The sequence below is a fragment of the Neoarius graeffei genome, chromosome 18 (genome assembly GCF_027579695.1).
Source record: "Neoarius graeffei isolate fNeoGra1 chromosome 18, fNeoGra1.pri, whole genome shotgun sequence".
NCBI classification, from domain to species: Eukaryota; Metazoa; Chordata; class Actinopteri; order Siluriformes; family Ariidae; genus Neoarius; species Neoarius graeffei.
Window position 1 is genome coordinate 27,981,277 of NC_083586.1, and position 15,572 is coordinate 27,996,848.

Below are 15,572 nucleotides of genomic sequence, written 5' to 3' on the forward strand. Positions count from 1 at the left end.
CTCAACATCTGAACTGGACATTCTGCCCACCAACTTTTTTAAGTCTGTTCTTCATCTTATAATTACAGATGTGCTTCAAATTATAAATACATCCTTGGAGACTGGTGTTGTTCCTGTGTCCCTAAAAAAAGCTGTTGTAAAGCCCCTTCTTAAAAAAAATAATCTGGATCCTTCAGTGTTAAATAATTACAGGCCAATATCAAATCTACCATTTATCGGGAAAATCCTGGAAAAAATTGTCTTCAATCAATTAACTGCCTTCTTGATATCAAACAGCCGTTTTGATAATTTTCAGTCAGGATTTCGTGCCAATCATAGCACTGAAACAGCGCTGATTAAAGTTATAAATGACATACGTCTTAATACTGATGCAGGCAAAACATCGGTCCTGGTATTACTGGACCTCAGTGCAGCTTTTGATACTGTTGATCACAACATACTGCTATATCGACTTGAACACTGGGTTGGATTGACTGGTAAAGTTATCAATTGGTTAAAATCATACTTAAAAGATAGAAGCTTCTTTGTTACCCTGGGAAATTGTTCCTCAACGTCAATGCCCTTGACCTGTGGTGTCCCCCAGGGGTCGATTCTTGGACCATTACTTTTCAACCTTTATATGCTCCCACTTGGGCAAATTATCAATAAAAATTCAATTTTGTATCACTGCTATGCAGATGATACCCAAATTTATTTTGCTCTATCACCTAATGATTATGCCCCCCTTGAATGTCTCTACCAGTGTATCGATCAAATCAATAGCTGGATGTCACAAAATTTTCTTCAGCTGAACACAGATAAAACAGAAATAATTCTATTTGGAAAAAAAGATGAAAGACTCAGGATTACCACTATTCTTGACACAAAAGGGATTAAAACTAAAGAAATGGTTAAAAATCTTGGTGTTTTCCTTGACAGCGAGCTAAACTTTGACAGTCACATGAAAGCAATCACTAAAACGGCATTTTATCACCTAAAAAACATTTCCAAACTAAGAGGACTTATGTCAAAACATGATCTGGAAAAACTAATACATGCCTTCATCTCTAGTAGGGTTGATTACTGCAATGGCCTTTTCACAGGCCTGCCAAAAAAGACCATCAAACGACTTCAGCTGGTTCAAAATGCAGCGGCTAGGGTTCTCACACGAACAAAAAGAACAGAGCACATTACTCCAATTCTAAGGTCCCTTCACTGGCTTCCAGTAAGCTACAGAATTGACTTTAAAGCATTGCTGCTGGTGTACAAATCTCTAAATGGTACAGGGCCCAATTACCCCTCTGATATGTTGCAACGGCCTAACCCAATCAGATCTACCAGATCGCAACAGAAAAATTTACTATTAAAACCTGTTGTTAAAACAAAGTGTGGTGAAGCAGCTTTTAGCTACTATGCAGTACAGCTATGGAACCAACTCCCAGAGGACATTAAAAATGCTCCTGCTGTTGGCAGCTTCAAATCTAGGTTAAAGACCAAGCTGTTTTCAGATGCTTTCTGTTAAATAATTAATATTTTTACATTTTTTATAATCTTTTTCTCTGCATGTTTTAAATTTATTTTAACTTTATTCTATTTTATTCTGCTAGGTTTTTTTTTCTCTTTCTCTTTCTTCTTTTTCTTTTTGGCATTTTAATATTTTATTTCTACTATTGTTTAATTCTTATTATTTTCTTTTAATTCTTTTAATTCTTTTAATTAATTATTTTAGAATAAAGATAAAATTATTTTATGTAATTTTATTTCTCTATTGTTTACTGTTTTTGTTTTTACTTCTGTAAAGCACATTGAACTGCCATTGTGTATGAAATGTGCTATATAAATAAACTTGCCTTGCCTTGCCTCAAAGACTAGGCCTTTCCTGTATACTGATTTTGTACCAAATCATAATTACAGTCACCTGTTGACGTCACCTGTTTCAAATCACATCATTATTTGTTTTATCTCATTACTAGCCCTAAATTGCTCCAGTCCCAATTTTTTTTTTTGGAATGTGTTACAGGCCTGAAATGCAGGAATTGACGTATATTAACAAAGGAAATGAAACTGACCAGACAGAATATGAAATATCTTGGGTTCATACTGTCTACAATGAAATACAAGTCAAAGTAAATTTAGAAATCACTGCTTTCCTTTTTTTAATTTGCATTTTCCATACTATCCCAACTCTTTCTGGTTTGGAGTTGTAGAATTTGTATAGCGTGTGTTTATGGCATTCATTTTTTTAGGTGCTACACACAATCAGCTGATAGATGGAGCAAAGGAAGCAAGTGGCGGACGAGTGCTGGGCAGATTCTTTGGGTTCTACCCAGCAAGGCAGGTAAATTTGGTGCCTTGGCTAGCCCACTGGATTCGGCATACAGCTGTACCTGTAGCCACCATGAACATGCAGCGTGGAGTGGCAGAAGGTGAAGAGATCCCTGACGCCTGGCATCATCAAATGATATTTGGGGTGGCGCCAAATGCTGTTTTCATGACGAATCCACTGGATGTGGGTATGTGGAGTGGTATCAGAGGCCTGTATTATCAACGCTAAGAAAATAGTTACATCACATGTTTTTGATAGTTTTTTCATGTCCAGTTTTACTTGTACAGGTTTTCTATATTTCTCTAGAATTAGCCCTTGATTGTACATAAATGAAATGTTACCTCAACCTGACAGGGTTTTTAGTTAGTCAGTTATTATTGTCATCTCTATATAGTACATATATGAAATGAGACAAATGACAATACATGGACTACATCCCACAGGATATTAGTAATAATATTACTACACAATATACAGTAACTAGACAAAGACAATCAAGCTAAAGAACATAACTGTGCAAAATATAGTAAACTGTACAATTTACATGTACTTGTAATCCATCATACATAGCAGCATATCATGATGTAATTTTTATGATCATGTGACTTTGATTCCACAGTGACTGAAGAGGAGTTACATGTGCGTCTGTGCAGTGAATCTGTGTTGCTGATACGTCGTGACGATGTCTTAAAGAGAGTAACAGCAGACTCTCCTCTTTCACTGATCTCAGACCTTGAAAGCGATCCCCGCTGGAAAACTCTTAATGTGGAAGGTACCATAAAAGCTGTTCTTTCAGGCCTTCCAGGATTATTGCCAACCTTAATAGAGATGAGCAAAGATAATTGTATAAATGGTGTACACAATTTTGTAATTTTCCACTCAAACAATACAGTAAAGGTGATGATACACGGGGCAACTTTTCGGGCAATGTTGCCAGGCAATGTTGCTGGCAACGGGCAACCAAGTGAGACACAGGGCAACTAATTAGGGCAAGAGACAATTGGCAACAACCAATCAGATAAGAGCAAATCTATTACCAGGGAAACAGACACTGCAAAGACGGACACTGAAACATTTGCAGCTGTCACTTTTGTCTTGGCTTTAGCCTTTATTTCGCTCAAGTATCACTTCTGGAACAACACTGAATAGATACTCTGGTCAAAAGATAATTTGCCATTATTTTAACATTTATAAGTCAAAATAACCACGTTATTCTGTTAATAATGAGCACTTTTTAAATCTCTTTAAAAATGCTACTAGCCTCAATCACATATGCTATAACTAATAACTGACACATACACCACAAAAACATGATGGCAAAAACATAATCGTTTAATTCTCATCTCAGCAAAAAAGAAAAAAGGACATGGACCAAGAGATGGCTGCTGAGGAGGAAAAGGGGCTGACAGAGTTCCTGAAAGGCTTTCTTTTTTAGATCCCGAAGTTTGTACTGTTTCACCCTCAGGTTCCACAGGTAGTCATTCTCTGTATGTGCAATTAGATCAGATGATAAGTTCGACAATCTCTATTACAACTCACACACAAAAAAAAAAAAAAACTATGGGCTGCCCATCACTTTTAACTTGATGCAAGAGAGCTCACGTAATCCCTACATAGCTAGTGATAACTTTCCCTAACAACAGTTTACACTTAGCTGAAAAAAATCTATTTTTTAATTACAGCCTGAGCACATAAAAATAGATGTCGGTTTTGTCAGCATTTGATGAAGTAAATTCACCACTTTAGGTTTACACATAACTTACCGGCATAAAAAGATATAAGTTGTCTCTCTTTTTCTTCGCTCCACTGCCAGAGACGCTGCCATCTTTGTTGAAATTTTCAGAAGCTCTCAGGTGGTCATGTGATTCGCTGCTAGCACTCTGATTGGATGATCTTAAAAAGTTGCCCAAAATGATCAGAATTGTTCAGATAGAAATTATGTTGCCCAATCTCAGTGGGAAAGTGTTGAAGCACAATTGCCCAGCAGTATTGTCCAAAAAGTTGCCCCATTTATCATCAGCCTAACACTGATGATACACGGGGCAACTTTTTGGGCAATGTTGCCGAGCAATGTTGCTGGCAACGGGCAACTAGGTGAGACACAGGGCAACTTTTCAGGGCAACAACAGTTAGCAACGGCAGTTTACAGTTAGCTAAAAAAAAACCCGATGTCTTAATTTTTGCTGTGACCATTTAATCAAGCTGTCTGTTGTTTTTTAGAGCTTTGGTGAGGTAAATTCCTCCATATAGAATATTAAAATGACAACTTACCGGCGTAAAAACAGATGAGGAGTCTCTCCATCTCTTCACTCCACTGACACTGAGCGGCCGCCATATTTGTTTGAAATTTCTGATCCGAACCTCACCGGAGGTCACATGACTCGACACTCGCGTTCTGATTGGCTTATCTCAAAAAGTTGCCAGAGATTATCAAAACCATTCAGAAAGAAAAATGTTGCCCAATCTCAATAGAAAAGATTCAAAACGCAATTGCCCAGCAACATTGCTCGGCAACATTGCCCAAAAAGTTGCCCCGTGTATCATCACCATGAGACTACCTACCTAAAGATCTAAAAAGCTACCTAGCTAGAATAAAAATACAGGTAGTTGTCGACTTACGACCTATGCGACTTGCGACCGATCGACTTTACGACCATCTGGTTATGACTGGCAAGTGTTTCCCAGCTGAGCTAGCTGAGCGTACGACAGTTTCTGCCCCAGCTCCCGGCAGCGCCTCTCGCCGTGTACAACAGTTTCCGCCCCAGCTCCAGGCACATGCGCAGTCTCCCTCGCGCACTCCGTCATACAGTTTCCGCCCCAGCTCCAGGCACATGCGAAGTCTCTCTCGCGCTCCCTCGCACACTCCGTCAGACAGTTTCCGCCCCAGCTCCTGGTTTATGAAACGAGCAAATGCTCCCGCCAGCCCGAGCGCTGCAACAGCTGATGATGACGTAGACGACCCACAGCCAAGCATCAGTGATGCCAGCGGTCACTAAATTTTGTATTTTGCTATGTTTTACATTTGTATTTTGGTATGTTTCAAACTAAAATGTTTTCTATTTTTCACACCTGTATTTCGTATTTTTTGTTTTGCACATATTAAACGAATTGTACTGTACGCAGTATAGTATGCAGTGTTTGACTTAAACCAAATAATGAGCCAAGGTAATGAAATAAGAAAATGTTGATAAAATAAGACTTTAAGATGATTACAATATCATTACACATCACAATATACTTGCGTTCATTTAACATAGGCCGACTTACGACCAGATCGGTTTACGACCGGTCAGTCGTAACCAAACGCAGTCGTAAGTCGACGACTACCTGTATTACAAAGAACATATTTAAAAAAAGGTGCTGCAAAAGTTTTAGCACCCCTAGCCAAATTACATATTTTCTTGATTTTGAAAGTGGAAAAAAGTAAACGCAACCACTGCAGCCAACTACAGTGATGCTTGAAAGTTTGTGAACCCTTTAGAATTTTCTATATGGGGGCAATTCCATGTAAATGTCAACCTCACCATGCAAAAATAAAGCAACATGTAATACATCAAAACCACTCCCAGAGATATCACCTAGGCCTGTATTTTACAGATGTGAATAAGTTGAACCAATTTGTAACCAACCTAATATGTCACTGTCAGTCTTTCTTTCTTATAATGTAAAACCCAAGCTAAAATCAACTATGATCATGTACAATTCTGTATTATTGCCACAAGCCACAGAAATGTATGCTAAAATCCACAAAACAGCAAAACAATAGCCATCCTAAATATTATTTAAGAACTTTGATAGTTTTAGCTGATATTTAGAGAGTTTTTCAAAGGGTTATGGTGGTTAAATTGCTGATTTTCTAAACATATGCCATGTCTATTTCAGACGCGTCACATCCATAACGGAATTTCGTCACATCCATAACGCTGACTTTTCCTTCCGAAACTCTGCATGAAATACAAAATATTTTAAACAAAGATTTTTTAATATTCACCTTGGACCCCTCTATCAAATGGATATCTCCATTTCAACATTAGGTTTACAATTTCACAGTTTTTGATAAAAATGTACAGTCACCCAAGAAAAGTGATACTTTTTCTGTCACATCCATAACGCATCTTTTATTGGTGTTTTCTGGCATGCCCTAGGTGTACTATGGGAATTGTTCTTGTTCTATCACTTCTCCAGTATGGTACAGCCTTAAAATATGCAACACCTGTTTAAATACTGGGAGACAATAAAACATGCACTGGGTCATTTGTTGCCATTTTGAGTTCAAGTGTCACGTCCATAACGCTGGAATTGCTCATTTCTGCATAAATATGACCTAAAACATCAGATTTTCAAACAAGTCCTAAAAGTAGATAAAAACTATGATGAGACAAAATATTATATTTGGCCATTTATTTATTAAAGAAAATGATCCAGTATTACATATCAGTGAGTCGCAAAAGTATGTGAACCTTTGCTTTCAGTATCTCGTGTCACTACGTTGTGCAGCAATAACTGCAACTAAACGTTTCTTGTAACTGTTCATTAGTCCTGCGCATTGATTTGGAGAAATTTTAGCCCATTCTTCTGTACAGAACAGCGTCAACGCTGAGATGTTGATGGGTTTCCTCATATGACTGTTTCTAACGGATTAAGGTCAGGACTTTGACTTGGCCATTCCAAGACATTTAATTTTATTCTTCTTTAACCGTTCTTTAGTAGAACAACTTCTGTGCTTAGAGTCATTGTCTTGCCGCATGACCCACTTTCTCTTGAGATTCGGTTCACAGATAGATGTCCTGACATTTTTCTTTAGAATTCACTGGAATAATTCAGAATTCATTGTTCCATCCAATGATGGCAAGCCGTCTTGGTCCAGATGCAGCAAAACAGGACCATGATACTACCATCACCATGTTACACAGATGGGATAAGGTTCTTCTGCAGGAATGCAGTGTTTTCCTTTCTCCAAACATGATGCTTATCATTTAAAACAAAAAGTTCTATTTGGTCTCATCCATCCACAGAATTTTTCCAGTAGCCTTCTGGCTTATCCACTTTATCTTTAGCAAACTGTAGTTGGGTTGCAATGTTCCTTTTGAAGAGCAGTAACTTTCCCCTTGTAACCCAGTCATATGTCTACTGCTGTTGTTCAGTGTTCTCCTGATGGTGGACTCATGAACATTAACATTAGCCAATATGAGAGAGGCCTTTAGTTGCTTAGAAGTTACCCTGGGTTCGTTTCTGATCTCACAGACTATTACACATCTTGCTCTTGGAGTGATCAGGGGAACGGTGATCTTGAATTTCCTCCATCTGTCTGACTGTGAATTGATGAAATCCAAACACTTTAGAGATGGTTTTGTAACCTTTTCCAGCCTGATGAGCATCAATAACTCTTTTTCTGAGGTCCTCAGGAGTCTCATTTGATCAAGCTATGATACATTTCCATAACATGTGTCATGAAGATTAGACTTTAATAGATCTCTGTTCTTTAAATATAACAGGGCAAACACTCACACCTGATCGTCACCCCATTGATTGAAAACACCCGACTAATTTCACCTTCAAATTAACTGCTAATCCTTGAGGTTCACATACTTTTGCCACTCAGTGATATGTAATATTGGTTCAGTTTCCTCAATAAATAAATGACCAAGTGCACCACTTGGCATCAGGTCTGGAGGTCCAGAGAGACAACATGAGGGGGTCACGACATTGTTTGTCTTACCTTAATGTGCAAGGTGCTTTGTGAGGAGAGGAGAACAGTATGTGAGAGCTCATGAGGCCAGACATTCCGTGGCGGCTCGGCCAGGCCGTTTGTGCCACCACTACAGGCCTCGCGGCCCATCTGCGTTTCTGTGCATCCTAATGAAGCAGTCATCATTGCTAGCGATGGACAGCCGACGACTGTTAGGACTGATGATGTTTTAGGACTGATGATGTTTTAGGTCATATTTATGCAGAAATATGGAAAATTCTAAAGGGTTCACAAACTTTCAAGCTCTACTGCATTTAAAGCATAACATTCTTCTGCAATTGTTAATGAACTTCTCAATATAAACTATATGAACTCCACAAATAAAGCTCCTCAAAGCAGCTAGCTGATTATCTGAAAACAAAGCTATTTGATACCTACAAAGTAGAGGAAGGCTGTAAAATGATATCAAAGCTCTTCCAGCTCACAATAAACACTTTTCAACATGTCATTAAAATGTAGCAGTTAAGGAGACCTGTCAAGGAAGTCAAAGCAAGATCTAGAAGACCAAGAAAAGATAAAACTGCCAGTCTGGTGGGAAGAAAAGCAAAGCAAAACCCCAGTATGACACTAAGGACAAGCAGGAAGGCTTAGCTAACACAGGAGTGGTTGTGCACATGACCTGCATGGAAGAGTCATCAGAAGAGAACATTACCTTGAGCATCTGATGGATGCAAAAGAACACGTAGATAGAAGAACCAAGTGCTGATGAAGTAAAAAATCAAAAAGTACATCTTGCTAACCGTTAAGCACTTGGGTTAATCTATTATCACAATCTAAACTGGTTCTAATAAAGTTAATCTGCAAGTAGCTTGCAATAGCATTTTATAGTGAAAATCCAAAATCATTCATCAGCAGCTTTAACTAATAATATTTTCTATGAACATGTGACAAAATTAACAAACTGTCATCCTTGAAACAACTGTATTGTTTTTAAATTTCTCTTGGTAACCAAAAAGTCAATTATTGCCTTTCATCAGTTCCTGTTTCCTTGGAGAATAAGTCTATGATCCAAGCATTTCTTTTCCACAGAAGATTCAGTACCAAAGAAAAAAGGCTTGTGTTAAAAGTATACAGCATCTACATGGGTTTTAACCAGGGCTTTGAACCGGAATTTTTTTCCTATTGGTTCGTTCCGAACAGAAACGGAATTTTAACGTTTCCAGTTTTGGGTTCCACCATTAAATAGACGTTCCCGAACTGGTTAGAACAAAAAAATTTCGTTCCCGGAACGGTTAATTACGTTCCCTGTCAGCTGTTTAACAAATGGCTATAAAATTATGTCTCTGTCTCATCCGGCTTAAGCCAAATGTAGGCTAATTCTATTACAACCTTCATTAAATAAGACAAGAAATAATTCAAAACAATTATTATTTCAAATGTTGGCGATTTGGATTCTCAGTATGTCTTCCCATCTACACAAACAGAAAAAGTGCCAAAAATGAAAGATAATTCGTTTAGTGTGTTACCAAAGGCTAGTCAGGCCCTATAGAGGGCTACCGCATGACGTCACCGCGCCGCGAGATTTTGTTAGGCGCCATATTGGAAGACCAAGTACACATCTATGCAAGTACATACATACATAAAACAAACTACACCTGAAATGTAGCCAGGGCCGGTTCTGCCCTAATCTGGACCCGGGTGCAACATCGCGCAAACCCCCCCCCCCCCCCCCCCCCCCCCCCAAAAAAAAAAAAACAGTCTAAATCAGGACAACCATCACATAACTATAACTATAAACATTTTATATCAACTATTTTAACTAAATGGGCTATAATAAATAAGCCTGCAGGCAGCCACGGCGGGCTGCCTCAGAAAAGTAACCATTCAGTGACACAACTGAAAGCCTGCAGCCACGGCGGGCTGCCTTAAAAAGTAACCATTTGTCCTACCTTAAAACTCGTTTTGCATTTTCTGCCTCCTTTTTTGTATTTTCGACCCTCCGTTCATTTTCTTTCCTTTTCTGAAAACCCGATTTGTGTCCAGTCATTTCATTCTGCTACCAACGAACTAACTCGTCAGGTCTCGTCTCTCGAGCCCGCGATGATTCCCGTGGGAAGGGCAACAATTGATACATTTTTACAAACAGCCAATAGGGAGGTTGCAACGTTCAGGCTCTTCTTTGCTCACAGACACTCAGTAATGCACTTACTGAGTAATGCACTTACTCACGGATTATCACATGGAGACGTGATAGTAGTCCACCTTCCCGCTCTCTCCATTCAGTCAGCGAACGTCACACAGGAAGTGAACCCCAGCGGGTCATAGAAACTTGCGCAGGGGAAGAATGACTTTTTTTATTTGTAGGCTACGGAAACTTTGAGGAACGAAATAAAAACCGGTATTAACCAGTTACCATTATTTTTAATAAGCGTTTCTGTTCCGGAACATAAAAAAATAATAAAGTTTCTGGTTTCGTTTCTGTTCCATGTGAAATAGAAAAAGTTCCCGGTTTTCGTTCCTTGAACCGGTTCAAAGCCCTGGTTTTAACTCAAAATAAAAATATTAAATACTAATTTAAAAAAATGCATTTGTGTGCGCTAATAATTCTGGATTTATTCCAAACACCTTAAACGATATCTGTTCTTTACACATTGTCTCCTGGTTCCATCATATCAGTATATGAATACTACTTTTGCAAAGCTGCAGTCATATAGTACCTTCTTGCTTAACTGGAAAGAATTATAGTCATGTATTAATATTATGTATTTGTTTTAGGTCAAGTTAGAAAAATGATTGATGAAGAAAACTGTGAGGAAGACCATCTAAAAATGACGCACATAACAATCCCAGCAGCATACAGCTCAGGAATTACCCTTTTTGCTCTCAAGGATTCATCTATTGGTCAGGAGCTCCTCCATGCCCCTGAACTGACTTTGCTGTGATTTAACGATCTCTACACCTGGACTTGTGCTGTGTTTGGTTGAACTTTCAGTACAGTAACTGTGATTTTACCAACTGTAATTGGTGTCAGAAGCTGTTAATAATTAACTATATTTCACTGTTAACAGTAATGACAATGTCTGTCCATATTTCAGACTTTTGATGATATACTGAAACAGAAGGTTACGTATGTAACCGTGATTCTACATCTGACTGGAGGACCACCAGGACAAGTTTCATTCGAAACGAAAAACATCCTGTTCCCTCATACAAAGAATAAGTCCTGCCAATAATTGGAATTTGCAAGCTTTGGTGTTGTTCAGGTTCAGCTTGTATGTGGACTTGTCCTGTAACATTATCAGTAATATATGTCTGTGAAATTGGTTTATTTATGACGGTAACAAGGAAGAGCAGAAATGTGGTTGATTGAAATGTACTGATTTTAATTAGTTTACACTTTGGTCAGTTGTTTTAGTTCAAAAATGAAAGTATGTCAAACTAAATATTTGTCCTAAACTATTAATTGCCATTTCCCATCCATTAGCTATAATGAATTTCTGAAGGACTTTCTGAAGGAAGTTACTTATACAAATGTAGTTACTTATAAACACAAAATTAGAGTTACCATACAACAGTTCAGTTCAGATTAAGTAGGTTTAAAGGAACACTCCACCGTACTTCCATAATGAAATATGCTCTTATCTGAATTGAGACGAGCTGCTCCGTACCTGTCCGAGCTTTGCGCGACCTCCCAGTCAGTCAGACGCAGTCAGACGCGCCGTCACTCCTGTTAGCAATGTAGCTAGGCTCAGCATGGCCAATGGTATTTTTTGGGGCTGTAGTTAGATGTGACCAAACTCTTCCGCGTTTTTCCTGTTTACATAGGTTTATATGACCAGTGATATGAAACAAGTTCAGTTAAAAAAAATTGAAACGTAGCGATTTTCTATGCTATGGAAAGTCCGCACTATAATGACAGGCGTACTAACACCTTCTGCACGCTTCGGCAGCGCATTGATACGGAGCTCAGATATCAATGCACTGTCGAAGCGCGCAGAAGGTGTTAGTACGCCTGTCATTATTGTGCGGACTTTCCATAGCATAGAAAATCGCTACGTTTCAATTTTTTTAACTGAACTTGTTTCATATCACTGGTCATATAAACCTATGTAAACAGGAAAAACGCGGAAGAGTTTGGTCACATCTAACTACAGCCCCAAAAAATACCATTGGCCATACTGAGCCTAGCTACATTGCTAACAGGCGTGACAGCGCGTCTGACTGCGTCTGACTGACTGGGAGGTCGCGCAAAGCTCGGACAGGTACGGAGCAGCTCGTCTCAATTCAGATAAGAGCATATTTCATTATGGAAGTACGGTGGACTGTTCCTTTAAGCTCTGCTTGAGGCATAAAAATAAAATGTGAGGTGTAATGGGTCAGTAGGATGGCTACTGCTAAGTAATGAACAGAGCTTGAGGGTGACTTGTCTGGCTTACACAGTTAGCAAATTCAATAAATCAAGAGATTAATTTTCCTTACAAAAGTCAATAAGCGGCATAGTGGCATAGTGGTTAGCACTGTCACCTCACAGCAAGAAGGTTCTGGGTTCAAGCCCAGCACCAACAGGGGCCTTTCTTTATGGAGCTTGCACGTTCTCCCCATGTCTGTGTGGGTTTCCTCCAGGTGCTCCGGTTTCTCCCAGAGTTCATAGACATGTGGTTAGGTTAACATGGGGCGGCCTTGGGCTGAAGTGCCCTTGAGCAAGGCACCTAACCCCCAACTGCTCCCCGGGTGCTGTAGTGTAGCTGCCCACTGCTCTGGGTGCGCATGTGTGTGTTCACTGCTTCAGATGGGTTAAATGCAGAGAAGAATTTCACTGTGCTTAAGTGTATGTGTGATAAATAAAGTTCTTCTTCTTAAAGGTATGAAGATACAGTAGAAGTGTGTTCTCAGGACAATAAGGTAGTGTTGTAGTACTTGAGATCAGTCTTGGTCTCATCTCAGAATCAGCTGCATTTTTACTAAGTCTTGTCTCAGTTTTGAACATAGAGGACTTGGGATTTTATTTCACAACTGCGGGGATTTCACTAAATTGCCTGTGCATTGTCTGATTTACAGTGGTGCTTGAAAGTTTGTGAACCCTTTAGAATTTTCTATATTTCTGCATAAATATGACCTAAAACATAATCAGATTTTCACACAAGTCCTAAAAGTAAAGAGAACCCAGTTAAACAAATGAGACAAAAATATTATACTTGATCATTTATTTATTGAGTAAAATGATCCAATATTACATATCTGTGAGTGGCAAAAGTATGTGAACCTCTAGGATTAGCAGTTAATTTGAAGGTGAAATTAGAGTCAGGTGTTTTCAATCAATGGGATGACAATCAGGTGTGAGTGGGCACCCTGTTTTATTTAAAGAACAGGGATCTATCAAAGTCTGATCATCACAACACATATTTGTGGAAGTGTATCATGGCATGAACAAGGGAGATTTCTGAGGACCTCAGAAAAGCATTGTTGATGCTTATCAGGCTGGAAAAGGTGACAAAACCATCTTTAAAGAGTTTGGACTCCACCAATCCACAGTCAGACAGATTGTGTACAAATGGAGGAAATTCAAGACCATTATTACCCTCCCCAGGAGTGGTCGACCAACAAAGATCACTCCAAGAGCAAGGCATGTAATAGTCGGCGAGGTCACAAAGGACCCCAGGGTAACTTCTAAGCACTTGAAGGCCTCTCTCATGTTGGCTAATGTTAATGTTCATGAGTCCACCATCAGGAAAACACTGAACAACAGTGTGCATGGCAGGGTTGCAAGGAGAAAGCCACTGCTCTCCAAAAAGAACATTGCTGCTCGTCTGCAGTTTGCTAAAGATCACGTGGACAAGCCAGAAGGCTATTGGAAAAATGTTTTGTGGACGATTGAGACCAAAATAGAACTTTTTGGTTTAAATAAGAAGCGTTATGTTTGGAGAAAGGAAATCACTGGATTCCATCATAAGAACCTTATCCCATCTGTGAAACATGGTGGTGGTGGTAGTATCATGGTTTGGGCCTGTTTTGCTGCATCTGGGCCAGGACGGCTTGCCATCATTGATGGAACAATGAATTCTGAATTATACCAGCAAATTCTAAAGGAAAATGTCAGGACATCTGTCCATGAACTGAATCTCAAGAGAAGGTGGGTCATGCAGCAAGACAACGACCCTAAGCACACAAGTCATTCTACCAAAGAATGGTTAAAGAAGAATAAAGTTAATGTTTTGGAATGGCCAAGTCAAAGTCCTGACCTTAATCCAATCGAAATGTTGTGGAAGGACCTGAAGCAAGCAGTTCATGTGAGGAAACCCACCAACATCCCAAATTTGAAACTGTTCTGTACGGAGAAATGGGCTAACATTCCTCCAAGCCGGTGTGCAGGACCGATCAAGAGTTACCGGAAATGTTTAGGTGCAGTTATTGCTGCACAAGGGGGTCACACCAGATACTGAAAGCAAAGGTTCACATACTTTTTTCCACTCACAGATATGTAATATTGGATCATTTTCCTCAAGAAATAAATGACCAAGTATAATATTTTTTGTCTCATTTGTTTAACTGGGTTCTCTTTACTTTTAGGACTTGTGTGAAAATCTGATGTTTTAGGTTATATTTATGCAGAAATATAGAAAATTCTAAAGGGTTCACAAACTTTCAAGCACCACTGTATTTGTTAACATTATTACTGGGATTGGATGTTGAACTTTCTGTTTCAGATGTAACCAATAACAGGACTCATTGTTAATTTGAAATGTTTGTTCCTGTTATTTGCTGTCACTCCTCCCCAGCACCCTTCACACACACTGGTCTGGTCCTGGGCTTGACTTTGTCTTGCCCTGTCTTGGTCTCAACCTGCCTTGGTCTTGACTTCGACTCGCCCTGCCTTGGTCTTGGTCTCGTCCTGTCTTGGTCTTGTCCTGCCTCTGTCTTGGTCTTGACTTGGTTTCATCCTGCCTTGGTCTTGACTTGGTCTCGCCCTGTCTTGGTCTTGACTTGCTCTTGTCCTGCCTCGATCTTGACTTGGTCTTGTCCTGCCTCGGTCTTGGTTTTGACCTGGTCTCACCCTGCCCTGGTCTCGACTTGGTCGCAACTTCTCAAAATCTTGGTCTTGTCTTGGTTTTGACACACTCTGGTCTTGGTAATGACTTTGTCTTGATTTAGGTGGTCTTGACAACAATACTACAATAAGGCCCAGGTTGCTTTCCTGAACCTTATGACGCACTAGGTTTATTGAGGTTTTTCACCCACGTGAACAAGTCATGTGATGCATCGTTAGGCTGCCATTTTGGACGTCACGGCTCGAATCAGTTTGAATGCGAGGAAGGCGACAAACGAAAAACATAAAAGAAAAAGGAGCGAGATGCAGAAAACACCTTCACTATCCAGCGACGTAGGGCATTTACAGGGCGAGCAGAGGGAGAGGTATTTGCAAAAATTGAGGTTAGCAGGCTTAGAGAACGACGTTTACCTGCTTCCACCAGGATTGTTCACTGACATACGGAAGTACACGAAGCCCTCGTCTTTACCTGACTTCGGCCCACACGATCTGTATACCTATGTCGTTAAAAACCCATTGCCATACACAGGTAT

At 39.5% G+C, this 15,572-nt stretch overlaps 1 protein-coding gene across 2 annotated transcripts in view; it reads left to right on the forward strand.

Annotated features, from left to right (window-relative positions):
- LOC132866683 (uncharacterized) overlaps positions 1–11,579 on the forward strand; it is a 34,073-nt gene extending 22,494 nt beyond the window's left edge. The window contains exons 3-5 of one of the 2 annotated variants that reach the window (XM_060899468.1): positions 2,226–2,492; positions 2,925–3,077; positions 10,770–11,579. In XM_060899468.1, coding sequence (XP_060755451.1) covers positions 2,226–2,492; positions 2,925–3,077; positions 10,770–10,936 — 587 coding nt within the window. In that variant the 3' untranslated portion in view covers positions 10,937–11,579. Of the gene's footprint in view, positions 1–2,225; positions 2,493–2,924; positions 5,396–10,769 lie in introns of those variants that run through there. The other variant, XM_060899467.1, reaches the window with a different exon arrangement.
- The last annotated feature ends 3,993 nt before the right edge of the window (positions 11,580–15,572 follow it).